Below are 27,208 nucleotides of genomic sequence, written 5' to 3' on the forward strand. Positions count from 1 at the left end.
CTAAAGTTAGAGGCATTTAATGTTTTACTAGAAGTGTTTGGATCACAATAATTATGGGTCACATTTAGCTCTCTGAAACCACTGGTGAAATGAGGAGGTTACAGAGAGTCCCAAGAACTGTTGTGTATACATGCAGGACAGAGTTGAATAAAACTAGATTTATAAAAGGCATTTCTATCTAATATATCCTACTATAATATTAGAATAAACACCATAACAGGGACATACAATGTTGTGATTTGATGTGTGCATTTTAGCTGAAAGTATATGTTGTGCATCTGTACTTTTGAACAAGAGGTGCTAAAGCTAATATTGCTAACAAACACTGGATTCCAATCTCTTCACCATAAATGCACACCCAGAAATGTCTTAAACTGCTTAAAATGCTTTAAGGGCGTCTTTATTTGTCTCATTCAAACAAATCAGAGTGATTTAGAACATGGTATGGCCTACTTTGGTCTATAAAGACAAAAATACTCTTCTGCAGAGCTGAATGGTGGAGCATGCATTTAAATGAGGCTGATCCTTGCTGTCTTAATATGAATCTTTTTGTTTTGTAAATATTTTTATGCAGTTAAATTGTGACTTACAGAGATGTTTATAGAGATAAGACAGGTAACCATCCAAGTCCAGTGTTTATTAGCAATGCTAAGCTAGCATCTACCGGCCTAAAGAACAGAAGCTCACTTGCTAGCTAGCTGAAAATGTCCTGCACCTGGAACATGTGCTAAATCCTGTCAATATGATTATTCCCCCCCCCCCAAAATATTAATTTAACTATTCCCTAAATTCTCAATAATGAAACGCAGCATAACTTGTTTATTATCCTGCAATACCTGGTCTGCATTGATGAAAGCTAAACGGTTGGGTATGCCATCAAGAGACTTGCCTATTCTGTGAGACATGGGTGTACTATTGGGGCAATATCTGTGTGTCCCCCGGGTCCCCTCAGCAGTTCGAGCCACTGGGGCAGTGGTTCTCCTGGACCAGGGTTGAGTGAAGCCTCTTTGTCCTCGAAGCTTCATCGCACAGCTTGTAATCGGGCGATCTTCAAACACCCAGGCCGCTGTAATTGGACACTCGAGCATAGTGGGAGGGTGACGGCGCGCGTGCGCAGACGGAGCCGAGGCCATGCCTACAGCGTGAAGAGGACTCGGCATACCTATGAATACGACCACTCGGAGGTGCGCGTGCACGGCTGGTGCTCTGATGAAAACGGACACAGAAAGGGACAGAAGTGGTCTACTGCGGGACACCGTGATCCAAAGGGCAGGTAAGTCGATAAAGTGGCCAAGGCACGGGCGCGTGAAGAGGACAAGCATGGGTTTGACTAAGTGAGCTAATCAGTTAGCCGACTGGGTTTGCTAGCGTTGCGTGTTAGCTCTCAGCATCCCTTGTTTCTTTAAGCGCGGTAATGAGGGTCTGAGCAGGCGATGTTTCAGGTGCTTATTTCACAGCGTGTTTAGCTATAAGCCGAGCTCTGGCTTTCTTTTTTAACAGAATAAGCAAATCTAAACACGGGTAATGGGGTTCCCTCATGTCTGAAACCGCAATGCGTATAGCTGCGTGTCTGCGCGCACGCCTGAGCGAGTTGGCTGGCTGTCGGTCGGGGCCGGAGAGAGCGCGTGTGGGCGATGAGGCTAATTTTACGCAGCAGACTGGTTAAAAGTGACCAGTAGCCGGTTTCCTGGTGGGAGTTGGCGGTTGTTGCGGGGTCTCGGGGGTCTCTCTGTCGTGTGTGAGCAGATGGAGCCGCGGTGGTGAACCGAATGGTGGCTTCTCGCTGAGCTGCACGTCTGCCCTTTCTCTCGCCATGAGGCGCGAGAGTCAGTCACGAGCCTCACGTGCGCACTCAGTCAGTTGGAAGTAGGTAAGTAGGTTATATTGCTGGGGATGCCCTCAGTTTCAGAGCTCCCCTGGGCTTGAGGAAACATGGGTGGGCAAACTAACAGTGATTACGCACGCCACGGTACGGAGTTCAGAGTTTATCGTAAGGACCAGAAGTGTCTTAAACTCTGAAAAGCTGCATTTAATCATAAAAAGTCAGTTTTGGTGAGGCTGCACCGGCCAGTGCACGGTACCTGGGAGCGCGCGCTGTTTTTCTTAGCTGTTTTAAAGTGCACTTCCTAAAACTTTCCTAAAACTTCTTTTGCACATAAAGGCTTAGGCTTGGTCAATTCACAGGACCAGCATCCACGGATGAGGTGCCCTTGAGCAAGAGTCGTAACCCACATCTGCGTCCCAGGTGCTGGAGTGGGCAAGTCTCCCTGCCCTAATCACTAGTGCGCGCGCGCACTGCCATGGATGGGTCAAATGTGGAGGGTGATTTCTGCTGTATGGCTGGACAATGGTGGCAAAGTGTGCTTAAGCTTATCTTAATCTTATGATTTGAGTGTGAGGCTGTGCCAGGGAAGGTCTCTAAGCCAGCTGAGCACTTTGAATGGGCGATAGGTGAAGGTGGTTGGAGGGAAATGTGAAAATACAATTACAGGGATGCCAATGTTTCTTTTCTGGCCTAGAGATATGGAAATGATCAGCTGATGCATACTGATCTGTTATTAATAACCTGACCTGCTACAGTCAGAGCGTGTGCTATTTCAGACGAGGTTTGTTACAAGGTTGAATCCGGTTCATCTGATCCATTCAGTCAGCTTGATGCTGATACCCATCAGTACAGAGATGCAGTCTCCTTATTGGTAAACAATATTTTCCCCTGCTAGTGCATGGAGATGTTAGTCAATGTTTTTAGTCAATCAAAGATTAGAAACAAACATAATTGTTTTGTTTTTTTTTTTGTTTTAAATATGACAAGTCATACTTGTGTAATATTACCTGGCGCACGAACGGTTAAAGTCAGCTTAGTCATTCCTTCTCGTTACGAGACGTGTTGAGCAACGAATGATATAAGATTCCTCCAGGGCAGGGTGCTAAATTTAACATGGAGCAGCAGCAGACGGCCATGTGAACAGACTAAATACAATAAATGCAAACCAACCAAACACAACAGTATGTCAGCATTCAGATGTGTAGTAGTATTTAGTAGTATATTGTAGCTGTCATGCTTGTATCTCCTAAAGTAGTTTAGTTATGAAAGTGTGTTCAGATATCATGACTTTGTGATATTATGCTGTCCAAGAACCGAATTAACTGAAAGTGCTTTTTTTTTTCTTCATCTTCCTCATCCTCTCCTCAGTAGCGCTCGGATCTTGGCTATTCCACTTCCTGTGTGAGGTTCAAGGTGAACTCTCAGCACCGGTGAGTCATTGTTCTAGTTCCTCCAGTGACTACAACCTTTATTTGACTCGGTGAATGTCTGGTGTCTGCCAGAAATTGCGGTCATATGTTTCAAGATAGTTTCCGTGTGGTTGTCCCTCTGTGGTGGACTCAGAGACCACCTCTCTGCTAATTTAAGACCACTCTCGTTCAATAACTTGATGAAAAAAGCAGCTCTCACACTGGCATGAGGAAACTCAGCTAACCCGTTTGGCTCGTTTAATCGTAAGACTTGGCCTGAAAGATTAATCCATTTGGATTGTGAAATCTGTGATAAAGGGCAGAGTTGCTGATGCTCTATTCCTCGTACTGTCTTTTGTGAGTTTGCCAATCGTAGTTGTTGTAATTCGCTCCCACACTCGTTAAACTGGCATTTTATAGAAGAGGCTTATTCTTGGACACTTCACTGCGTGCACATGAAGTCTGTGCTGTATAACAAGCCATGGCTCAAGATGATAAAAGATAATCACGTCCCTATAAGGACATGCTCAGCGTTGTTTAACTCGCCCCACTGCACTCAGTGGATGTGGCGTGAGGCTGTCCTTGAAGCAAGTCTAGTGCCAGTTATTAACTGTAACAAGCACGAGAGGACCCACAGCTAGTCTTCGTGCTGCTGGTCCAAAGTTCATATGTATGTGTTTGATCCTCCTTTAATAGGTGAAGCTTGTGAAAGCGATCGCTTTCACCTCAAGTTCTACTGCACTGGACATTATGCTGTGTAGTGCATTATAATTAACCAAAGAGGCCACTGTACATGGTTAGATGGCCAGAACACACAATTTGTGCTCCATTAGTAATTCAACCCCGATGTGGTCTGATTACCAAGGTGCGCGCCAGTCTCACACTTGTGTGGGAAAGGGCTGACCCAATCTGTGCGCCTTTTGTGGAAATCACTAAACCAATCTCTAAGCTCTTGAAGAATTGCCCGGTTGTAAAGCTCTCCCACTGGAAGGGACTAAAAGAAAAAAAGAGTGAATCTACTCAGTGTGTTGACTGGTGTTGGTTAAAGGGATCATCTCCACTAAATATTTTAAGGACAAAAACGATTAAACCACCTACTTGGCCAAATGAAATCCCTTTCCTTGTGGAGTTTAAAGAAGCACTGGTAAAATGTAAATATTAGCCTTAATGTTATCCTTTCTTCCTTTAACTTCTCCATTAGTTTTGATTGAATGTAGTACTGAGTTTGTGAATGAGTTTTGAGGGCTTTTGATGCCTACTTACCTGATATGCAGGTTTCTTTGCCTTTAGAGTTTGCCACATTCCCAGTATCAGATCTGTGATTTTGGTTTTCTTGGAATCTGACTGAGAAGTGTGGTTGAGCAGGAGAAGCAGAGAGCTAAAGAAACTGTAAAAGTAAAAGGGTTGTGAACTGTAATTTAGCACATCTTTAGAGTCAGATTATGGAGTCTTGTTAATTTTATGAGTACGATGCATGATATTGGAATAATGTCTCTAACATTGTTAGATTTAACAGATTTTTTTAAAGTTTTCTTTTTTCTTTTTTTTTAGTTTGCGAATACATAAAACTACCTCAAGCCTTCGTCATGAACTCGACGCACTGTATGGAGCTCCCGGACTACAATGTCAAAAACTGAAAAATAGCACAGACTGAGATACAAGGTTTTTTCATGACCGTGATGATTTTAATATAGTGTTTCTCGGACATATACATGGTAGACCTGTTTGTGTGTGATGGCCCTGTTGACTGAATGGTCTGTGTGGTACTGTTGGTCTGTAGCTGATAACAGGTGAACAGAAAGGTCAGCATGCTATTCTATTGTTAGCACAGTGTGAATGCCTGAGGATAGTGGTTGCATTTTAGTTATAAAGGCTGAGACCTTTGTTATTCAGGCTATTGTCTTTTAAAGCTGCTATTCGGTTTATTAGGTTGCAGTGGTTAATTTAGCTTCCTGAGGCAGATTGTGATATTGGCTTCATACAGATACAGGCACAGAGAGCAGTGTATTCTGTATGTATAAAAAAAAAGTGTTAAATTGTGGTCTTTTCTTTTCTGAGCCTTCAAAGCAGTAAACCCTCAATCTGAGGTCTTTTTCGCTGCCAGAGTCCCCCTACTGTACCCAAATACCCTTGCTTATTCAGGTTACCTCTTGCATTGGGTACCAAGCATACAGTACGACATCGCTAAGTGGAGGGGTAGGTTAAATGGTCATCTCGGCAAAAGTAAAGCATTAGCCACTCCAGATACATGCTTACTGTTGATACTGGGGTCACTTTCTCTCCATGTGAGTAGAGCGGAGTGCCACAGCATAGAGGGTTCCTGATTTGGCAGCAGGGATGACAAACTAAATGTACTTTGTTGTTCATTTTTCTGTTCCTGCTCCAGGGTTCTGTGCTGTTCCATTAGCTGGCTGAAAAAGCTTTGTTAAATGGGGTTACCAGCTAGCCATGTTGTAAAAGTTAGCCAACATTTGGGATGTTTTTTTGGACGGAACACACCATTTAAGCGCTGTGTAGTGGATCATTACTTTTTAAAAACATGCTGTTAAAAGTAGCTTGGCTAAATGATCAGTGGTGGCTGTCGTGTGTTTATGGTGAAGATGTTCAGAGCACCCCTCCTACTCCTATGGGTACTGTTATGCAATGAAACAGGCACACAGGGTCTCTCACCAGGTTCGGGTTGTTCTGAATTCCCAGCTTGTACCCATACCATACTGTGCTGCCTGGTGGAACTCCTTATAGGGTGCATTGATGAATGTCTTTTGGGGGGTGCGTTGTGATATCAGTGAAAGGAGAAAGGCAGTTGGAGTGAGTGATGGGGGTGGGGTCAGGGGGTTAGTGAACTTAAGTGAAGAGCCATTCAGCAGAGATGGATAGGAAATGGAATTTGCATGTGAATAGAGGATGTGAGAGGCAGTGAATTAGCAGAGCAGTGATTGGGTGGGGGCAGGAGTAGGTAACCTTGTGTGCCATGCCGTTAGTGGGTCTGGTATTGCTGACCATAACAGTGATTCCTCTCCTCAGTTATCTTATGAAGCATTAGGCTTACATTGTATGAATGATACGTCTGTACAAAGTAACACTAAACTGACACAGACTATGTTGAGTTTTTATGTATTAGCTAAGATAAGGTTGTAACGGCATCATTTTACTACAAGAAACAAGCTATTTATTACATGAGCAATTATCAAGACAAAAAAGAAACATGGCCCATTTCATCTAAACTGTGTGGCTAAATGGTACTTACCGATTTCCAGGGCGTCTATTGCTGACAGACTTGCTCACCCAGGGGTGTATGACTCTCTCTGTTGTGTTTATTAAAGGTAATGGTGTTACAGTGCTGCCTAGTGAACTTGGTGCGTCTTAGTTCAGGTTCAAATGAGGCAGTTTGCCAGGTTTTACCGAAATTGGAAATCTGAACCAACAAGTGAAACGCGTTGAAAACGTTTTTTCTGTCTGTTTGGGTGTTCGGGTAGGGTGAACAATCCATTGCCCCTCTGTTGTTGCCACTCATGTGCTCGCCTACACAGGATACGCCCACAACATTGCATAACCCAAACGTTATACTCTTCCAGAGAGCAGGACATCCATCTAAACATCTGTCTACTGCCAGGCCTCTTTTTCTTAGCATATTTCTGCCAATGCAATACGTTTTCCTGTTGATGTCCTGTTTGTTTTTCACAGCTGAATCAATCACTAAGTGTGCCTGCTTTTTTGTGTCCAGTATCCTAACCTAAGATGTAAAACCTAAGGCCAAATTCTCATTGCTTCTTGTAAGTGTACATGTGTATTAGCACAAATGCTTGAGATGAGTTGATGAACTGAATCCGTAGTGTCGGTGACTAACTGATGGCTGCTTGTTTGCCAGGCATAGCAGCAGTCGTTCTCAGGAACACACTGATCTCTGAACACGATCTGCTTGTCAGTATGCTTTGTGTCACCAAAGGATTCTTAAAATACAGAGAGAGCTATAGCTGGACGGTGTGTCTTTGAATAAAGATTAGCCTGCTTGCATGCTGCTCCAAAGCTTGATCAAGAAAAAGAATGCTGTTTACTCTTTAATGACTCAGCAAACCCTCAGTACAGCTGGCAGTGACTTTGAAGCAGACATGGACCTTTCAGCTGTCATACCCTTGATTGCATCAGCCAGTTAAGTAAAGATGACTGGTCTGACCTACTATGCCATTGTTTGGTGTGTCAAGTTTGAGTGATGTTCAGAGATCCTTGTGCAGGAAGGCAATGAAGCAAATGTAGAAATTCCTGGTAATGAGACAAGTTGCGCCATTATGAGTGGAACATGGATTTTATGTGACTGATACGGAGGAGTGTTGGAGTAGTTCAGCATGAAATTGTTCAAAACAACTGAATCGCACAGTTTAGCTTAAGCTTCACTGATGCGATGTTCTGTTCTTTGAGTTTTTCAAGGGGGAGATAAAATCTTTATGGTTGATGTAAGAGTGTAGGTGTGCATCTCTTAACAGTCAGTTGCAGGAAGTTTGCACTCTGTGGCGTTTCTCTCATTACCCCTTTTGGGCCAGTGTTTTTCTTTGTTCTGTATGGGGATGGTTCTCTTCGTGAAGGTAGACTAAATGATGAATGAAGATAGACTGAATCACCTTGTGGACTAGATTGCACATGCAGACACTTAAATGATATAGACTGAATTATATAACAAGTACTTATTGTGCATTATAGTCTCCAGCTCTTGTGGTATTGTCTGATTTCATTCCCACTCTGACGTTTTTACTGTAATGTAATTAGCAGGCACCACTGGGCCCACTGGGTCTTCTTTGTGTAACCTACTTTCAGTGTCTGCAAAAACAAATTAACAACACTTGCACAACTTGTTTTTATTTATTATATAATGAACTGTAAGCTCAATTCAATATTAAAGAGCCACTGTTGTCTAGTGTAGCTTACGTTGCATGAGCAAGGTTTCATGTAGGTTGGATAAGATTGTGTTTCAGGCTTTGCACACTATCCTCTGTAACGAGCTACTGCCAGATGGCAAATGTGAAATAATCGAATAAAAAATAGAGGTATGAGGTTTCTTTGCTGCAAATATGGCTTGCCAGTTTAATCCATGTTATAGAGTCACAATTTGAGATATAAAACGGGATGCCTTTGTCCACACATGTCCAAAAGACCATACCAGTGTGTTAAAAGTGGTGTTTTTTTTTTGTTGTTGTTTTTTTTTGGTTATTGGTTTTTGTGGTGGAGAAATTGGTGTATTCTAAGGGGGAACAAATAACCAATGTATCTGAATCAGTAAGTCATTGAAATGGAAATTAAGTTAAGAGTTGTTGAATCATTCGGACACTACTGTCTGGCATTAGTGCAGCTATGGGTAATGTGAGAGTGGCTGTATGTTCTCTACACCCAGCAGGCTACAAGCCCAGCGATGACATGGCAGTAACCTCACTGACCTTGGCCTTGGTACACACCCCTTACACACCTCCTGGAAAGCCCACCCCTTTAAACACCTACCACACACCAGCCTTATGCATGCTCATGTCTCAAATGCCAAGCAGTTCCCCCCTTCCCATCCCTAGTCTTTAAATATTTACATAAAAATGTTATCTTTTTTTCTTGGCAGCCGGAAACTTAAAATTTTAACGGTTACATCCATGTGACCAGGTTTCCAGTTCTCATTTAGGAGAGGACACCATGAGCTGAGAACACCGCAGCTACTCAGACTGGATCAGACTAGATCTCGGTTTCTGTCCACATGGCAGCTCTGCTCTCTGTGGAATCCATTTGGCAGGGGCTTGGAGCACTCACACACTCAGTCTGAGTGAATAACATGCTGGTCCTTTAGATTTTGAACTTGCTTCTTTAGCTTGCCACATGTAATAGGAGTTCCTACTATTGTTGTGATGTGTCTGACTTGCAATCTTAAAATATATGTTCATGTAATATGGATAAAGGTATTGGGACACATATACAATTACACTTACAGGGGTGGTTATGACCTCCCATTCTAAGTTCATAGGCATTAATATGGAGTTGTCCCAGTTATGCTGAAGTATTAAGATTTCCCTTCCCTGGCACTAAGGGGTCTAGGCCAACCCCTGAACAGCCCAGTAACATTATCTCTCCTCTGGCAAGTAACATTCTCCTGGCATTTGCCAAACCTGGGCTTGTCAGATAGTAAAGCGTGATCAGTCACGCCACTGCTGCAGTTTAGTGGTGGTGTACTTTATATATTCTGTCCAACACCTGGCATTGTGTTTGGCAAATTAAGGTTTGCATCCAGCTGTTCAGCCATGGAAAGCCATGTCACTAAGCTCCCGGTGCACGGTTTTTGTCCTAATGTTAATGCCAGAGGGGGTTTAGAAAGATGTAGTTATTGAGTCAGCAGAGTGTCAGAGACACGGCATGCGCCTCACCATTTGGTGACCCTGCTCAGTAACGTCAGGTGGTCTGTGAGTGCGAAATATCATGGGGGAGCAGCTCTTTAAAATTGGGAGGGGTTGGGGGGGGGGTTGTGGGACCGAATGAAATGCATGAATTCAATTATTGAAGAGCTGCGTCTCAATAGTTTTGTCTATGTAGTGTGTATGTTTTGAAAATGCCTCACTTTAACCTATAGCAGGACTGAAGAGATGGACTGCAAAACTGCTGAGGATGGCGCTATGGAGTTCAAGGTTGAATGTGTTGAATGTTCATAGGGGAGCTGGAGATAAGATGGTCACAGTGGGTTTTGTTTAGGTAATACAGATTCTGAAAGGGCTGGTGTTTTGAAAAGACTATCCTTTTTTTGACCACCTGCAGATTCTGAAAGGGCTGGTGTTTTAAAAAGACTATCCTTTTTTGACCACCTGAGGATTTAAAATACATATAATTTTAATTTATTTTATTTTTGTGACACAGTTCCAGCAGAGGAATAACATTCAAGGAACATAGCTGAGCTCTTTCTCCAGGACTACCTCTGAGTCTCTGAGGCAGTCTATACCTTGCAAAAACAGACATGTTTTCGTTGATCGCATCATGTTCATCTTGACCGCATGAAATACTGACTGTAAACACACCCAGGAGACCATGGTGGTCAGAGAATGAGTGGATCACTCTTGACCACATTCCGCATGTATGTAGATGGAATGCATTTGTTAAAATCTGTATGTATTATGTAAGCCTTGACTTTGCCACAAATTAATTTAATTGCCCAAAGTTGTACACAAAAAAATGACCAGTATTTTGTGGTGGTGAAACCAGGCACGCATTTTTCGCCCGTCAGTCTTGTGTTCAAGAAGTTCTCGAGACAGTAGTGATGACCCTTGCGAGAGCCCCGCTAGCTGATGAAAATGACCCCTCCTTCAGCCACTGTGAACATTTTGTTGCCAGTTTTAAGCAGATTTCTCCAATGTTTTACAGCGTTGTCAAATTTTAGTAATAACATGTATGAAGCCATGTTTACAGTTGGGTAAAAAAATGTGTTCATGTGCTTTTCACTTTAATGTTGCTGTAAAATATAAACAAGCTCTATGATTCTTGGAAGTTTTTGCTTTGTTTTGCTGCTTCTGGTGAGCTGCTGCAGAAGTTCATTTGTTTAGTTGATGTCTGCCACACATGGCTCAAAGTTATCAAACCAATAAAGCCACACAGTGACGAGCTGTGTGATGCAGACAAACGCGAACGCCCAGCTCACATGGCCGATACTAAGACTGACCGCTCTGACTGTCATGAGGAAGTCCTAGATTAAGAGTGAACTAGCCCCAGGTAGCACAGTCCAGCACAGTCCAGTTCAGTTTGAGGAGGTAGGCTGATCTATGACCGGAGAAATGTTGTAGTTCTCTGCTATAGGGAACTGTGAACAGGGGACATGCTCTGTTTCACATATGAATAAATACACACTTCTTTCAACTCAGATCTGAAACCAGATCTGAATTAAGGTTGCACCGACTTTCTGATGTGGTTTATGACTCTTTTAGACAGCGTCTGTCTGAAATGTCAGACCTCCACCTTCACCTAAGCAAGTGTTTTCTCAAACTTTATGATGCCCAGTAAGTGATTCTGTAACCTAAATCTTAACTCTGCATGACCTTAATGAAAAGTAGGATGCGGGTTGAAAGTATGTGGGCATGTATTTACTAAACCTTTTGGTGACTTCTAGTGTCCTTGTAGCTTCAGTGCACAAGTTACAGAAGCGTAGAAACACCAAATGTCTCCTAACTGGTCAGCTACATCTGTAGTAAGTGGAATGAGTGCAAAACCATTTTATAGCTATAGTTTTACTCTATTCCTAACTTTAGCAGTGAAGGTGCACACTTATTGTACTATGTACAGTAAAATGTGTGTTCCGCATTTTACCCATCTGTATGGTAGTGAACGAACATGCATACACACGCACACATGAAATGGGGGCAGTGAGCACACAGAGCAGTGGGCAGCCAACTCCAGTGCCTCAGGAGCAGAGAAGGTGAAGGGCCTTTCTCGATGGCAGCTTGCCGAAGCCGGGTATCGAACCCACAACCCTGTCATCAATAACCCTGTCATCCTAACCGCTGAGCCACTACCCCTGTCAGAAATAATGTTTAGCCCGTTATGATGCATTTCGGTTCCTGGTCATAGTAGTGTGGTGAGATTTGTAATATTAAAATGTTACACATGACTAAATAATAACATTGTTTAATAAGATTAACACTTTGTTCACATATATTGAAAAAATAAATATCTTTTTAGAAACCTCTTTTGCAGATGCCTCTTTGTGACTTAGTGATTCAGCTATGTAGAAAATCTTGCCTAAGGACTTCTTTACTTACTCAAGTCATTGGGAAAAGTGTGCAGAGTGTCTTCTGTGTGCCAGAAATGATGATATCATTACACTATCCCAGGCTTTCCTACTAGCACCGCTGTTGAAGATTTGGGGCTCGCCAGGAAAGTTCTCTTTTATTGATTAAAAAGGATCAGTAGATTAATATACTATTGGCCTTACCAGTATTACCCTCTTCCACTACCCTTGTGGACAGTACAGTTGCTTTTGGGTACTGCTGAGCTACTCTGTCCCTTTGGTGCACAATGTTTAGATATTCACAAAAAGCTCTGCTAGTGCAGATCGGCACAAAAGGCACATGAGTAACCACCAAAAGGCTGAGCCAGCATTTCTGACCCTGGTCGTCCATCCTCAGCAGATGAGGATTTTTTGTGACCAGTGAGTTTACTAATCAGTAAGAGAAATTCGGGAACAACCATTGAGGACAAATACTTACATGTACACCCACCTCATGTCTTAAGCTTTTCTGAAATCAGCAGTTGGTAATCTATTAACTTTAACCTGGCAACGTGTTGTCCTTAAACGTATTGTCAATAAAGAAAGCAATCCAGAAATCCAGCAGTAGGGTGACATTTCGCACACATTACTGTTGTGCTAGGTTAAAGCATGTCTCTAACTCTGTTTAAATGTATGTGTATTCTTATTGGACAAAAATGTGCTTGCCTGTGTTTTTAAAAAAAAAAAAAAATGGGCAACACATGCTTCAGCACTTGGTGTGTCCATAACCACTGAAAGGTTGAGCCAGCATTTCTTACGCTGGTTGTTCATCCTTAGCAGGCGAGGTTTGTTGCAAAAAGCATTTGGTGACCAGTGAGTTTACTGATCGGGGGGCTTTCTGAAACAGCCAGTGGAGACGATTACTCCCAAATACACACAGCTCAGCCCTCAAGTTTTTCTTGAATCTGCAGTGGGTGATATGTTACTTTCAGCCCTGCACTATACTGTCCATACTGTGGCAAAGTTGAGCTTTTGCACATTGGAGGGTGGTGTTTCATACAAAAAGACAAACTTGGGTTGGACACATTCTGTGGTGTATAAATTCAACTGTACTCTGTAATTCAACTCCACACAGTGGAACAAAATGTGCTGCTTTTTATTTATTTATTTTTTTTTTTTAAATGGCATCACATGCTTTAGCTCTTCTGCTGGGGGTGTATGTGAGTGAGTGTGTCCAGACGCTGAGCAGGTTTCCTGTTATAGTGCAGGATCTATTGTCAGCATTTTCCTCCCTCTACTGATAAACTCTGAGCTTTCCACTGTCTATTGATATGGTCAACATGTGACCCCACTGACCGCTCACGTATCCAAGGATGTGCAATGTTTGTTATTGCATGTGAAGATTCAAAATATTGATTTTTCACTATTATGTGCAAAGACCAGCCATGCACTCCTAGCTAGTCATATGAGCTCCTTTTTTTTTTTTTTTTTTTTTTTTTTTTTTTAAGATCTTTGGCAAAAGCAATTTTAAGGCTGTGCCTCCAGCATGTTGTCAGTTGTCTCACATTATGTAGATGTTATAAAGGCACTTGAGCGACTAGTTCTTAAATAGCTCAGAACTTTGGTAATGGACCGCTCTGACATCCTGCTGGTTACTTACCTGTGACCCGCACAAACCACAAACTACCCCACCCAGAGTTTAAATACGTCTGTGTTATTACCATAGTATTGACCTTACTAAGGTTAAAACCAAGATGCATCTCTGACCACTTCCGAATGTGGTTCGAGGGCATCCAGGCTGTGTTTATTCCTGATTTTAAATGTGGTCAAGCAAAATCTGCTTTGTGTTGCTCAAACAACAAATAAATCATGGTACAGCCTACATGGTGTAGTTTTAAATTCTCATACATGTGGTTTTCAACAATAGATGTTCAGTGAGTAAGAGACCTTGATTATTTTTGAACGGTTTGCTGAGCAAAAACTGCGTTAAACAAACAGTTGTACAAACACACAGGACCTGTGTGTGTTGGCAGAGCGTCTGTTTGTTCAGAGTGATAAAGGCCATGTGAGAGTTCCTCACACATCAGAGTTCCTGTGTGCACATACAGCCTGTGTGCTGCCCTAGTAGTGTGAGGTACCATCATTCGGTCATTGAGGGGGAGCGCTTGTTTAATTACTCTGATGTTTAAGGAGGTTATCAAGCTTTGGGTGTTTTCCTGAATTGATCCTGAACTGAAAGGGTTTAAAGGGGAGAAAGAAATGGACATTCCACTGATTTTACAGTAGAGAAATGTAAAGACTTCCAGATTAGTGGTGGTGATGGGTGTTGCTGTATCTATGGTGCAGATTAAATAATGGTGAACTTTCATGTCCCACGCTGCCAATCAATTTTAGATAATGCTTAAGACCAGTTGGATGCCCTGCACATGTTCATGTTTACTCTGCTCCCAACACACCTGATGCAGCTAATCGGCTGATAAACAAGCCCTTTCACCGGGAAACCACTAAAATGCGTAGGGCTGGGTTTCCCTCAAGACCAAGGTTTTAATGGGAATTACTGCTATACACCAAAACCTTCTCAAACCAGGTGTGAAACAGTGCACCGGGTGTTGGGTAATCTATTTATACCTACTTCTTTAGCAGCTTTGTGCAGTAGCTTTTAGATGTACTCTAGAGTAATTGGAGCCGTGTAGCTCAAGAAACTGAAGGGCATTTGAACTGTTGAGGGAAAGTGAGTGGCCACTACAGTGTGGGGGAAAAAGTCTATGGATAAAGGGATGCCACTTTCTTTGTCAAGGTATTTTCACTGTGTGTGACTCAAACGTAGCCTGTTAACACATTGATAATGTTCAAGACTCATGCCTATACCAAGCATCTTATCTTTATTATTTTTTGCAGGCACACAAACAGATAAGAAGGCGAATTTGCCAGAAGGAAAACAGAGAGGGATAGACTAGAGGGAATGGAAAGGTTTGAGAGCATACATGTATTCAAACACTTCTTGGGTTTTAAGTAGAGTGTTATTAGGCCCAGTGTAATGAATGTGAGCAATGGAAGCCCAGTTAATAAAGACGAGCAGTTTTTTGGTATTTTATAAAAGCTAAAACTTTAACTTTGCCCAATCTTAATAGCAGTAAGACTGGAAATGGAGTGCATGTGTGTTTTCTGTGAAGCAAAGATCTTGTACTGGTTACACCATTCACACATACCTCAGCAGTGAGTTGCTGCATCTTGGGAGCTATCGGAGGTCTCTAACTATTAACACCCCCCCGGTTGGGACTTCTTTTTTTTCTTTCTTTCTTTCAAAAAACACAAATATATGTACATGCTCTCTCTCACACTGTTTGTTATAGCCTTTAGAGCCTTTAGAGGCTCTAACATGACCTGCTGAGGCCCAGAGAGAGTAAAGGAAAAGGAAAGATTGCCGTGCCTCTGTTACGTTTCCTGGCATCTGTTCAATTGCACATACCATTCTGGTGTCTGGCATTGACTCTCAGATTAACCTTATTCACCTCAAATCAGCCAAAGGGGCTGTGTTTGTTTTATAGTTGGAGACTTGCTCTAGGGGGTGTGTGGGTTGTGTGCATGTGTACCTAATAAGGTTTGAACATTAATATTGCACCCATGCAGTTAACATGGTAGCCTCTGCAGATTGTACAGTATGATGCATGTCTCTATACAGGGTTTGCGTGCAGTGTTTTGTTTTTTTGTTTGTTTGTTTTTGTTTTGTTTTTAATTCTGCAGTAAATTTAGATCAGTATTGATATGTGCAACATGGTGTACACCTGTGATTTTGAGCTTAAAGAATGTTGCATGTCTTATCTGCACACCTTTTTAGCTTTATATATTATTATTATTTCTTCAAATTTGCTATTGGCCATTGGCAACCCTATTACTATTTGGTGATTTTTGGAAAATTGGAGAACGTGTGCACAGAACATTCACAATTCCCTTGATTTTCTTGAATCCTAATTTTTGGACTGCCCCAAATTCCCGAATACCCAAACCCGAGGGTAAATGAGTGGCGAATTGAATAATTTTTTTGGATCAGCAAAAAGGGGAAAATAAGGAGACCAATATGAGACAGTAACTTTAGCTTACTGCTATGTTTTTGGTAGTAAACGTAGTAACTTATATTAAGGCATTGACAGTCAATGAAGTCAAATCCACCATTCTGAAGTTGACTTGTACAAATGTGACCCCCACACCTCATACAAATATAACTCTTCATTCACACTCCAGAGTATTGCTTTATGGCTCTCATGGCTCTGTGTTTACAAACATGCATTACAAACTATTATTGTAATATTAACATTTTAATAGTGGTAATTAATCTGTGCTTCACATGCATACCATGTGGGACGATTATCCGTGATCTGTTTTCAGTTGGGTTCATATCTAGACACTGAGCGCCATTATGTTCCCACAATCATTTGTGTGGGGAATTTGATGTGTTTGAGGTCCTAAACTTGAGAGATCCACCCATGGCCTTGTTTCAGCCTTCTGAAAATCTCCTGGTATTTGGTGGAATTATGCCATTGACTTTCACAAGAGCTGCTGGATCTTGCTCCCTCTGTCAGCAAAACAGCCCAACGCCTTAATGATCCAAGTTTGACCCCCCGGAGATGAACAATATTACTGAAATATATGTATAAAGCATCAGATGTGTGTTAAATGCCTTTCCAGGTCATATTCCGGTCAAAATTCTCCACATGACAGCAAATATAAAAAATGAATTTTATGTTTAAGAAAAATGTTTTTGATTCATGCATAATTCTAGTAGTTATTGGTTTGAAGTATTTAGAGTTCTAAATCTCTGTGCTCTGGTACAAATCGCCACTGCTTGGACAAATGGTATCGATTTTAAAAAGGGAGAAGAATAAGCTCCATGTGACGAATGTTGGGTCGTGGAAATGGATAAAAACATCTACAGCTGTTGCTGAAATCCAGTTACTTTGCTCAGGCCTAGTGTGTACTGGGTGCATTTCTTTCTTTACAGTCACAAGGTCATGAAGGTGCTGTCTGAAAGCACAGTTTGCCATTTAATAACCTAAAGTCTGAAAAATGCAGTCCGATGTTATTTTCACATTATACTGTGATTGTTCCATACTGGAGACCCAAACTTCACAACCGAGCACTTGGTGTATAGCCCCCTCTCCTCCATTACGCTGATGCTGATGTAACACAACTGTCCGTTGGTGTTATCCTTGAAGTTGTTCAATGAAGTTGTTTGTGGCAGTTTGAAAAGATTCAGTTGGCTGCCTTCCCATTGCACAGGCTTCTCTTGAGACGTGCTTCACCCTCCCAGAACTGGTAACTTAAGTAGAAGATCTTCACACCATGTTAAAATATGCCTGCATTGGACTGAACTTTAATGATGGAGCCACACAAAAAAATTGAAACAACAAATCCCTTTTTACAAGGTTCTTTCTGAACCAAGTTGGAACCATCCTGCTCTTTTAAGTTCTGTAGAATTGCACAACTCTTCTTGCATGCTGCCGCTGGAAACGCTGTGCTCTGAGGTAGTGTTCAGAGAGCAGAGGTTAAAGAGTGACTGATTTTGCCTTGTTTTTTTTGTCAGCAGTGGTTAAAGAGTTACTGTTTTTGTTCATGTTGTGTGCAGGGTTAGTAGTTAAACATTGAGAAACTGTAGTCGTAATGATCTAACTACACCCTGTTTACAGCTTGAAATCAGTCACTGCATCTGATTACGTCTCATTTTTAGATCACTGCCAACACTGACCTTGTCCATTTATGATATGCAGTGCTCTATTTCAATGCTGTTCAGTGACTCAAGGTGTGCCTAAATGCCTTGCATATTTTCTAAAGTGCAACCCCTTTACGCATGTCTAAATCTAAGAATATTCATCTTCTGATAACTTTTCCTGGATGTAGAGATGACAGTCTGCGGATCTTTTGATACATAACCCAAAACTAGTTTCTGGCTGATGCCTCTAGAAAACACTGTCCAATCAGCTTGTCTATGAAAACAATATTGGAAACCATAATAGAAATGCAAGTAGTGCAGCATAAAGCAAAGTAGTCCACAACAGCTCTTACCCTCATTCTCCATTCTGTTACACATTAAAAGATGATACTTGAGTCCATTGTTCTAAGGTTGACTTGCATGAAGAACTAATATAACTCTGCTATGCACTCACACAACATAGTGATGCAAATGTGTGATTGCTTGTGTTGTGTTAAGGCTCTTGTGGCACAATGTTCACAAACCATAACAGTTTTATCCACACGCTCCGTCTCTGTTTTCACCGTAGCTCTGCGTCTAGATGTAGAACTATTACTGTAAAAGGGCTGCAGTAAAACTGTATTTTATAGTTGTCAGTACACTGCAATTATTTACTGTCCAGTATTAAGCTGTGATTATATTCATCTGGTTTCTGCCAAAAACAAACTGAAGTTTAGGATTGGTATCTAAAATGAAAAGAAATACCTGGATGAAGTTGAATATTAGCATGTTCATTTCTCGTTGTCTTGGTCATGATGTTCTAGCTCAAATAAAAATGTTTACCTTTAGTTTATGCATCACTAACCTCTCTCTCTCTCTGTGTGTGTTTGTGTGTCTTTCTTTTTTCTCTCTCTCAGACTGACCAAGTGTTCGTGACCCTCATCTGAGCCTGCTTTTCCTGCTCCTGACCAGTGTGTCCTAGTGTGTGTATATAGAGATGCCTCCAGCGACTGGTGGTCCAGTGGGGTACACACCCCCAGAGGGTGGCTGGGGTTGGGCGGTGGTGGTAGGAGCCTTCATCAGCATTGGCTTCTCCTATGCCTTTCCCAAATCTATTACAGTTTTCTTCAAAGAGATTGAGCAAATCTTCGGCGCCACCAGCAGCCAGGTCTCCTGGATCTCCTCCATCATGCTGGCAGTCATGTACGCAGGAGGTAAGTCTTGCTTTCTCTTTTTAGTTTTCTAATCTTGCTCATGTTGCTTTTGCACACTTCCCTGCTGTTCTACTACCATGAAGTAAAATAACCAAACACAGCTGTGCTTGTATTAAGTCTCTGATCTGCTGCTCTCTTCCAGTGTGCTACTGGAAACATCTTTCTGGCTGTAATTCAGACTTTCCTGGATTTCACAACTTCATAGTCCGATGTTGAAAATGAGCGTAGTCCGGATTGTTGTTTTTAAGAAGAATCTAAGAGCATCTTGGCGAGATCTAGATTCACAATGCTGTACGTTTCAGTTAAGCTGTATGACTTCAGCCCAAATGAGGATTGTCCAATAGAAACATTTCTTACCTTTTCGCTTGCGTTATATGGCTACCGGAGTAATCTTTTTTTGTAAAGTTGCAATTAGCTCTGCAGAGTGTTTAGCGATTCCTGACTTTCCAAAAATAATCCACAAAAGCATGTTTGCTTGTTGAAGGACAGGCACACCAAAAACGATACTTTCCCTCAAACTGCAGCAGCAAATAGTGGGGCATGTGGGCATTAATGTTGATTATAATGTCAGGGCACCAGTCCTACAAGACAAAATAGTCTTAAGAAAAATGAGTTGCACCGCATGCAAGCAGTGTTGCACAGTGGAATAGTGCGCCACCCTCCTGAGGGATCCTTTTGGTCTCAGTCTTGCTCTGCATTGACAAATTGCTTACATCACTTACGACAAGTCGCTTATGTCCTCATACAGATTTGTAAATTGTGGCTACTAATCATGTACTCCCTAGGAGAACACTGGTTGTCTTGTACAGTGTGGTTTAACTCTGTGACTGGTGTCATGTTCAGCAGCCTGAGAAACAAACATGTTGCTGTGGTTGTCATGGGTGTCGTGGATTTCCTGTGACACTCTGGTCCTCCTACTGAGACCAGCTGTATTTCAGTAACCCAGATGTGTACAACCTGTGATCTACACTTGGTTCAGCAAGCAGTTCTGACGACAGATAATATTGAAAATGGCCTGGTCTGTAAACTACACTTGACTACATGAGTACACTTGGCATCACCACCGTGGCAGGCCACAACTTCCTCATTTGTTATTTTAAAAGATGAGCAGTTACATGGTGGGGACAAGGTTTTCACTGGAGCTGAAAATGGAATGTGTGGGGCTAATGTAACATTGATTTTCATAAATGTGGTTTTAAATTATGAGTTTGAAAGTTGAGGGCATAGGCTGACTTCAGTCTGGTAAGCTACCTACTCAGCATTACTCACACTCTGAGGGCTACACCCACGTTCTCATGTACACGAGTTCCTGCACGTAGCCTTTATTCATTCAAAGGCACTCGCATCAGTGAACGTGTTGCTCCTAAAAGCTACAGCTACGCTTGTGCTGTCAGACAGAGGGAGGTGTGCTAGGGGTGTAATGATGATGATGATGATGATGATGATGATGATGATGATGATTATTTAATTGAATTGGTACATTCATTGTATGTTAAGTCCGTAGCATCGCTTCTTGACGCTGGCCTGTTTTATCACTTTTCGTGCTCAGAATTGGCAGGGAATGAATGAACAGATCTTAAATCAATTCATTGACTTGTAGGTGTCGATGATTGTGTACATCTTGCTAAATATATATTTTTATGAATTATATTAAATTCTTCAGTGAATACTTTTAGATCCTGTTTATACTTGGTCACTTCATGTGTTTGGTATCAGGATTATATCTGGCCAAGCCACATAAAGCAAGTGTAAATGCACCAAAGACTAAAAACAATACAAATCCAATCACTCAATCCACGTCAGGAGGTGGTCTGAGACCCATTTGAGTCACGTTTTAGCAGTTTAAATGCCTCAATCTCCTAAGGATCAATAGTAAGTGGAATACTAACCAGAGATGCATTTGACTACTACTTGGTCATCCATGTAACCACCCAATAGCACTCTTTGTGTTTTTAATGCATGGAATAAGCAGTAATTTGTTCTTTGGACCGCCTTCATAACGAAGGGTGAGTGGTACTAACCTTTTCGACACAGAAGTATGTGTGCGCAAATGAATAGGGGGAGTGTGAAGGAGTGCTGCATTGACACAGATTGGGAAATGGGAGTTCTGCACTCAAATCTGGAAACAACGTACTCTCTCAGGGTGGAGTGATGTGGAATCTGTCCATCTTGACAGGCAGGAAGCGCTTGCATGACACTCCTCCACCCTAATGTCTTTCTCTTTGCTTTTGTGGAGTGATCGCATACATGTGTGTTTTTTTTTGTTTTGTTTTGTTGTTTTTTTTTGTTTTTTTAAGAATGAAAATGAAAGGAAAAAAATTATGCTGCTCAAGTGGGGAAGTGAATCCATGGGATTTTTCTATCTTTCTTTTCTTTTTTCTTTCTTTCTTTTACCTGTTTATACTGATTTTTAGGATTATTTGGTTAAATCCCTAAAATAGCCAGATTTTTTTTTTGACTAATCCATTTAAAATGCTGAAATCTGATTTGAATGCCCAGGAGAGAGTGTTGGATATAGCAGATTAATTATGTAAACTCTAAGGCAGAAGTGAATTGCCTCACAGGCAGCCACAGGTCTGTTTTTAGGCTGCCCACCAATGCTGATCTATTTAGACTGGCGGAGACATAGCAGAACTAAGTTGGGGCTAATTTATGCCTGCTGGGGTCCAGAGACTTGGCTTTGCTTGTGCGTACATTAAAATGCAGTATGCATTTGGTGGAGTGTGATGTTTAGCTTGAAGGATGTCTCTTTTATAGTGATTTAGTTAAGTTGTTGGTCCGCAACTGCCACAGGACACTAAAAACACTGTTCTTTGACTAATCATTCATTTCAATCATGAACCGTGTGTGCCCACTGAACTTTTGTCTAGTGCCCCTAAAGTCATGTGGCATGTTTCAAGTGCTGTAGAGAGCTGAATTGATGGATAGACCTTTTTGCATTTACTAATCTGGATGACGCGCAGTGTACTTTACTTGATTTGCAACCCTATCTGGTGCTTTGGAACGTGTATTGGAACATGCTTCAAATTGATGCAGATGCTTAAACTCCTTGCAGAGTGTCTTCTGTATGGTAAGGTCTGTGAGCTATGTGTCAGCTGAGCAGTCTGGAAAACCCTCATGCAGTGGTGAGAGAAATTCTTTATAAGGCTGTGCTCTGTAGTGAGGCAGGCCACAGGCCGACATCAGCAGCAGCAAACGTTTTGTCTCCTTCCCTTTTCTATTTTTTTGGTAGTTTTTGTGTTTGTGAGCGAGGGGGAGAGATCAGTGGTACCATTCTACTGGATTAGAATGGAAAGTTTGTTTGGTCCACTAGTGACCGAGAAAGCCTGTCAGAATATATTACTGCATTTGATGCTTCACTGGGGGAATAGCAGACTGTCCAAGCCAGTCACTGGTTGCGTTTCCAGCTCATGTTTCTTACTAGCCAATGGTTAGAGGTTTGTGTAGGATGCTGACCTGAGAACAGTTATTCTATTAGTTGAGTCATGGGGAACGGTTGGATTTTGGAGGTGCTGCTGTTCTGTAGCCAGAGCACAAAGGCGTCTCTGAGCAAGTTTGCTTTGGGGGTGGAACTGTGTGAATGAGTTGCTTGTTTTAGCACGAGGTGGAGTCTGCAGAAATGTTGCAAAAGCCACTGTAGACAGAAACGCACACTATTTACTGTAAAGAAACTTTGTAGGAACTGAAGGACCTTTAGCGCCACATTAGGCGCAGTTACTTTTGTTTGTTTTTGGTACTCTCTGTCAGCACTAAGCTCCTAAATGCCTTCTGATGTAAGGACAGTGCCACTTTGCTGCCATCTAGTGGTGAAAATCCTTCATTTTGGCCTTTCACCTCTTTGCTGCTTTCATCCTCCCAGTCCTATAAAATGTTTTACTCTCTGGGTCCCAGTGGTTAATTTAAAAAAAACAAAAAAAAAAACAAGATGCTACGTGTTTTAGGGGTAAAACACAAGTTAACAAACACAGGTTACAGGTTGTATGTGAATTTGGAATGGGACAATTTCCAATCAGTGGTACAGTACAGGATTAGCCTCCACACTTGGCATAGTGTAGGAACTGCTCTACAGCTTTTAGCCAGGAACCACCTCTGTTTGAAATGTACTGGTTAGCAGAACCTTATCTGTGGCCTAGAGAAATGAATGTATGTAATAAAACATGTTTATTGACCAGCTTCTATTGCCCATCTACAGGACCAATCAGCAGTATCCTGGTCAACAAGTATGGCAGTCGACCAATCATGATAATTGGGGGCTGTCTGGCTGGCACAGGATTGGTCTTAGCATCCTTCTGCAACACTGTGGAGGGACTGTACTTCTGTGTGGGAGTGATAGGAGGTGAGCTGACCTGGTCACAGTCCAGACACACAGTAATAATGCTGTTTACTTTGTGTGATCCTAATCCAAAATGATTCAGCCTTGTGACCCTGACTTTGGCTTGTCTCAATTATGCTAATACATAGCACCACGTCTGTTTTAGTGGAATGAGAAGTATATGGAATTAAGTATTTTGGAAAATGTAGTAAAAGCAGTACCACGTTTGTCAGATTGCTTATGGTCCTGTTCCAGTATTACTGTTGTGAATGCTGTAATCTTTTGTTGGTTGCCTCCCTTTGTTAATCTAAAATTATCTGTCTCCTTGTAGGTCTGGGTTTGGCCTTCAATTTGAATCCTGCCCTGACCATGATTGGCAAGTACTTCTACAAGCGGCGTCCAATTGCTAATGGCATTGCAATGGCAGGTAGCCCTGTGTTCCTGTCCACTCTTGCTCCCCTGAACAGCTGGCTGTATGACCAGTTTGGCTGGAGGGGGAGCTTCTTGATTCTGGGGGGAGCTCTGCTTAACTGCTGCGTGGCTGGCTCCTTGATGCGGCCAATTGGACCCAAACCACAGCCACCAAAAGCTGCCATAAAGGAAGACGGTAGCCGTGAGAAGAGAACTGTCATGCAGACAATCAATAGCTTCATCGACCTGACTCTATTCAAGCACCGTGGCTTCCTGCTCTACCTCATGGGCAATGTAGTGATGTTTTTCGGCCTGTTCGCCCCACTCGTCTTCCTCAGCAATTATGCCAAGAGCATGAATATTTCCAAGGAAAAAGCTGCCTTCCTGTTATCCATCCTGGCCTTTACAGACATGGTGGCACGGCCCTCAATGGGGCTGGTGGCCAACACGCGATTGGTTAGGCCAAGGGTGCAGTATTTCTTTGCTGCGTCAGTGCTCTATAACGGAGTTTGCCATTTGCTGGCCCCACTTTCAGTGGACTACGTAGGGTTTGCCGTGTATGCAGTATTTTTCGGTGTGGCATTCGGCTGGCTGAGCTCTGTGCTTTTCGAGACCCTCATGGACCTGGTGGGGGCGCAGAGGTTCTCCAGCGCCGTGGGCCTGGTCACCATTGTGGAGTGTGGACCTGTTCTGCTTGGACCCCCAATACTGGGTAAGTGAGTCTGTGCTGATGCTTCTGTGTCGTTATCCAGATGAACAGAGATCCAGAATGTTAGTCATGTATAGCTTCTAGTAGTATTGCATCATGTTATGTCTTATTACATGCTAGCACATGAGTAGTCAGGATATTTCAGATAAAGACAATTTATACAGATAAATTAACAGATCAGTCTGGACATTAGCATAGGTAGTGATTTGTCTGTTTTATGCAATCACCTACTCGTATTATTGCTCTGCATAATTTGGGGGTCTATTCAGTACTGTACATCTAAAAATGTGTATATTCAAAAGGCAAAACTGGTTAAATAGCTCATCCCTAATCCTAATAGATTTTGTATATATGATGTGGCTAAATGTGTCATTTTTGTCTCTTTGTAGGTGCACTAAATGATAAATACCACAACTATAAATACACCTACCAGGCCTGTGGCATCGTCCTGGTCATTGCCAGCATATTCCTGTTCGTAGGCATGGGGATCAACTACCGCCTGCTCGACCGAGAGCGGAAAGAGGAGGAGAAAAAAGCAGGCCTGGAAGCCAGGGATGAAGAGACCAATCTAGACAACGCAATCAAGGAGAAAGAGACGGACGCAGAGAATGACGTGTCCACTCCACTCACACAAGCAGATGTAGCCAAAATGGACGAGGACTCTGTTTAACGCGCACTTGCATGCGCCTTCCCCATCACGCTCACACATACCTGACAACTAGTGTCGTGTCTTCCAACTGACCATGCGCAATAAATATGAATAAGCAACGGACAAAGTTTTATTTTAGTAAGAAATGTAAAAGGCCACGCTGGAACAAATCACACAAACACCATTCTGTTGTTCTCTCTCACACACGTTCAGTTTCCAGGCCCAGATTTCAGTTCTTCATAAAAGTTTCTAGTTCATAGATTGTTCCCTTCTTTTCAGTCTCTGTGTGATTAAAAAACCAACATTGTACATACAATACCACATGGTTCACACTTTCTATTGCTAATGATCTCACTGAGCCACTGGATATAATATCCTTCAAACGGTACCAGCTACAGATGTCTGTGGTTCTGTCTGAAGCACAAGTTAGGACTTATTTTTAAGTTGGTGTGTGTAGAGTGAGGGAGCTATTCTCAGGCAGATGGATACCTCTCATGCAGGTTGTGTGGCTTTTTGTAGAGGTAAATGGTCCAGCGTAATTTCATTCTAACTAAAGACATTCTGTGAAGTCCGCATGTAGTGAATGAGTATTTTCTCAGTAGTGCTCTTGACCCTTCTGCACAATCGCAACTGGTTAAATGTAACAGCTACCAGGCTTGGAGGCAGTGCCAAACTCCAAACATCTCCAGCATGCCTCTGACAGGATTTTTTTTATTTCATAGGGTTTCAGATGCTAAGAATTTACCTCCTCAGATGGATATCAGATATGAATACATTTTTCTTTTATGTTAAACTTGTGTATTACACCCTTCACATCTGAAAAGGGTGACCCTTGTAAGAGTACCTGTATGTTCTGTTCATCTGTAAGTTTGTAATTGCTCTAATCTTTGTGCCTTAGATGAGGTGCCTTATTTGTAGAGCCAGAGTCTCAAACTTGGTGAAATGAGTCCACAACATATTAAAATACTAACATTTTAACCCTTTATACAAATCGGTATGCCTGGCTGAGGTATCCTTGGATAATGTTACAGCTATTTTTTTTAATAAAAATTAAATGACTGTGCCATACTCTAGAGAGAGGTGCACAAACGATGCCATGTGTCTTGGATAATGAGATCTGTAAAACCAAAATTGGATGTGGACAAATGCAAGTCTGGACTTTCAGACATCAGATTGCAGAAGAACCAGTTTCTTGTTTCTATTAAACCAACTGGACCAAGTATGTTTGGTCTGCTGGCACCACAGAAAATACAGCTTGCAGTAATTTTACATCTGCATACAAGTATATGATATTCGTGCATAGTGAGTTGGTTTAATATCTCCAGAGAGAGATCACTGATGTGTATATTACTTCTCAAAAGCTTCTTCGTGTTGATATTACACTCGCATCGTATTCTCCAAACATCAATATACTGTAGGTGCATTTGTGTGTCTGAGACTCTGCCTGTTTTACAGATGGAAGGCATCACTAATGAGAAACATATTACATGCCCCCACACCAATGTGTCCTCTGTTTTGTTTTTTGTAAGATGCACATGTCTGCGTCACCAGTGTAGTGATGTACATTTTCTTTTTAGAGTAAGGATGATTTTAAGTCTTGAATGCTGTAAGCCAATTTTGTGATCTGTGGTCACCGGCAGCAACATGGTAAAGAGGTAAATATTACAGTTAACCACTGGAAAACTGAGACCGGTTCAAAAAGGTGTTGCTTTTAGCTGGTGTTACAGCATTCTGTGTTTGAATACAAATAGCCTGCACCTCCAGTATTTCTGCATTCCAAACGGAGACTATATATCACAGATTTGATTAGTGTCCCACATTAGAGCTTTTTAATTGCCCTCTTTACGTGTGTACACGGTTTATAGATGGATATTTTAGCTGGAAATAAATGAAGGTGCATATTCTAGTATTGTAGAAAAGGGGAAGGGCATTCCACTCGAGCTGGATGTGTGCGGGCAGCAGTCAGTAGAGGTGAGGTTTGTGTGAAGGCACTCCATACAGACCTTTGGTATCTTGGTTTAGAAGGTGTTTTGTTTTTGTTTTGTTTTTTTTGTTTTTTTTTGTTTTTTTTTTGGGGGGGGGGTAGTTTTGTGATTTGATTAAGTTAAATGTTGGGTGTGATATTTTGTATGTCTGTTCTGAGTAGTGAATTAATAAACTTTTTAAAAATATAAACTGAAGTCTATACTTGCAGCTGTGGATGTGATGTCAGAAAAATCTTAAGATTCAACTGATGTACTTTTATTACTATTTCTATAACTATTTGGCCCATCAATTAATCAG

At 41.9% G+C, this 27,208-nt stretch overlaps 1 protein-coding gene across 3 annotated transcripts; it reads left to right on the forward strand.

Moving 5' to 3' along the window:
* The first annotated feature begins 1,133 nt into the window (after positions 1-1,133).
* Positions 1,134-27,100, forward strand: slc16a1b (solute carrier family 16 member 1b). Of its 3 annotated transcripts, none has more exons than XM_072681626.1 (6): positions 1,134-1,273; positions 3,194-3,255; positions 18,548-18,844; positions 23,037-23,180; positions 23,488-24,279; positions 24,666-27,100. In XM_072681626.1, exons 3-6 carry the CDS (start codon positions 18,628-18,630, stop codon positions 24,944-24,946), a joined length of 1,434 nt encoding a protein of 477 aa, XP_072537727.1. In that variant the 5' UTR covers positions 1,134-1,273; positions 3,194-3,255; positions 18,548-18,627; the 3' UTR covers positions 24,947-27,100. The 3 variants fall into 3 exon arrangements, with proteins under 3 accessions (XP_072537727.1, XP_072537728.1, XP_072537729.1); XM_072681627.1 differs by having other exon boundaries at positions 3,197-3,255; XM_072681628.1 differs by lacking the exon at positions 3,194-3,255.
* The last annotated feature ends 108 nt before the right edge of the window (positions 27,101-27,208 follow it).

This window comes from Salminus brasiliensis, chromosome 6 (genome assembly GCF_030463535.1).
Source record: "Salminus brasiliensis chromosome 6, fSalBra1.hap2, whole genome shotgun sequence".
Lineage (NCBI taxonomy): Eukaryota > Metazoa > Chordata > Actinopteri > Characiformes > Bryconidae > Salminus > Salminus brasiliensis.

What these genes read in the sequence shown, in the direction of transcription:
- slc16a1b (XM_072681626.1), top strand. Translation starts at nt 18,628, where the DNA reads ATGCCTCCAGCGACTGGTGGTCCAGTGGGGTACACACCCCCAGAGGGT. An exon ending in CTGTGTGGGAGTGATAGGAG is followed by an intron (nt 23,181 to 23,487) that starts GTGAGCTGACCT and finishes GTCTCCTTGTAG; the next exon opens with GTCTGGGTTTGGCCTTCAAT. An exon ending in GCTTGGACCCCCAATACTGG is followed by an intron (nt 24,280 to 24,665) that starts GTAAGTGAGTCT and finishes GTCTCTTTGTAG; the next exon opens with GTGCACTAAATGATAAATAC.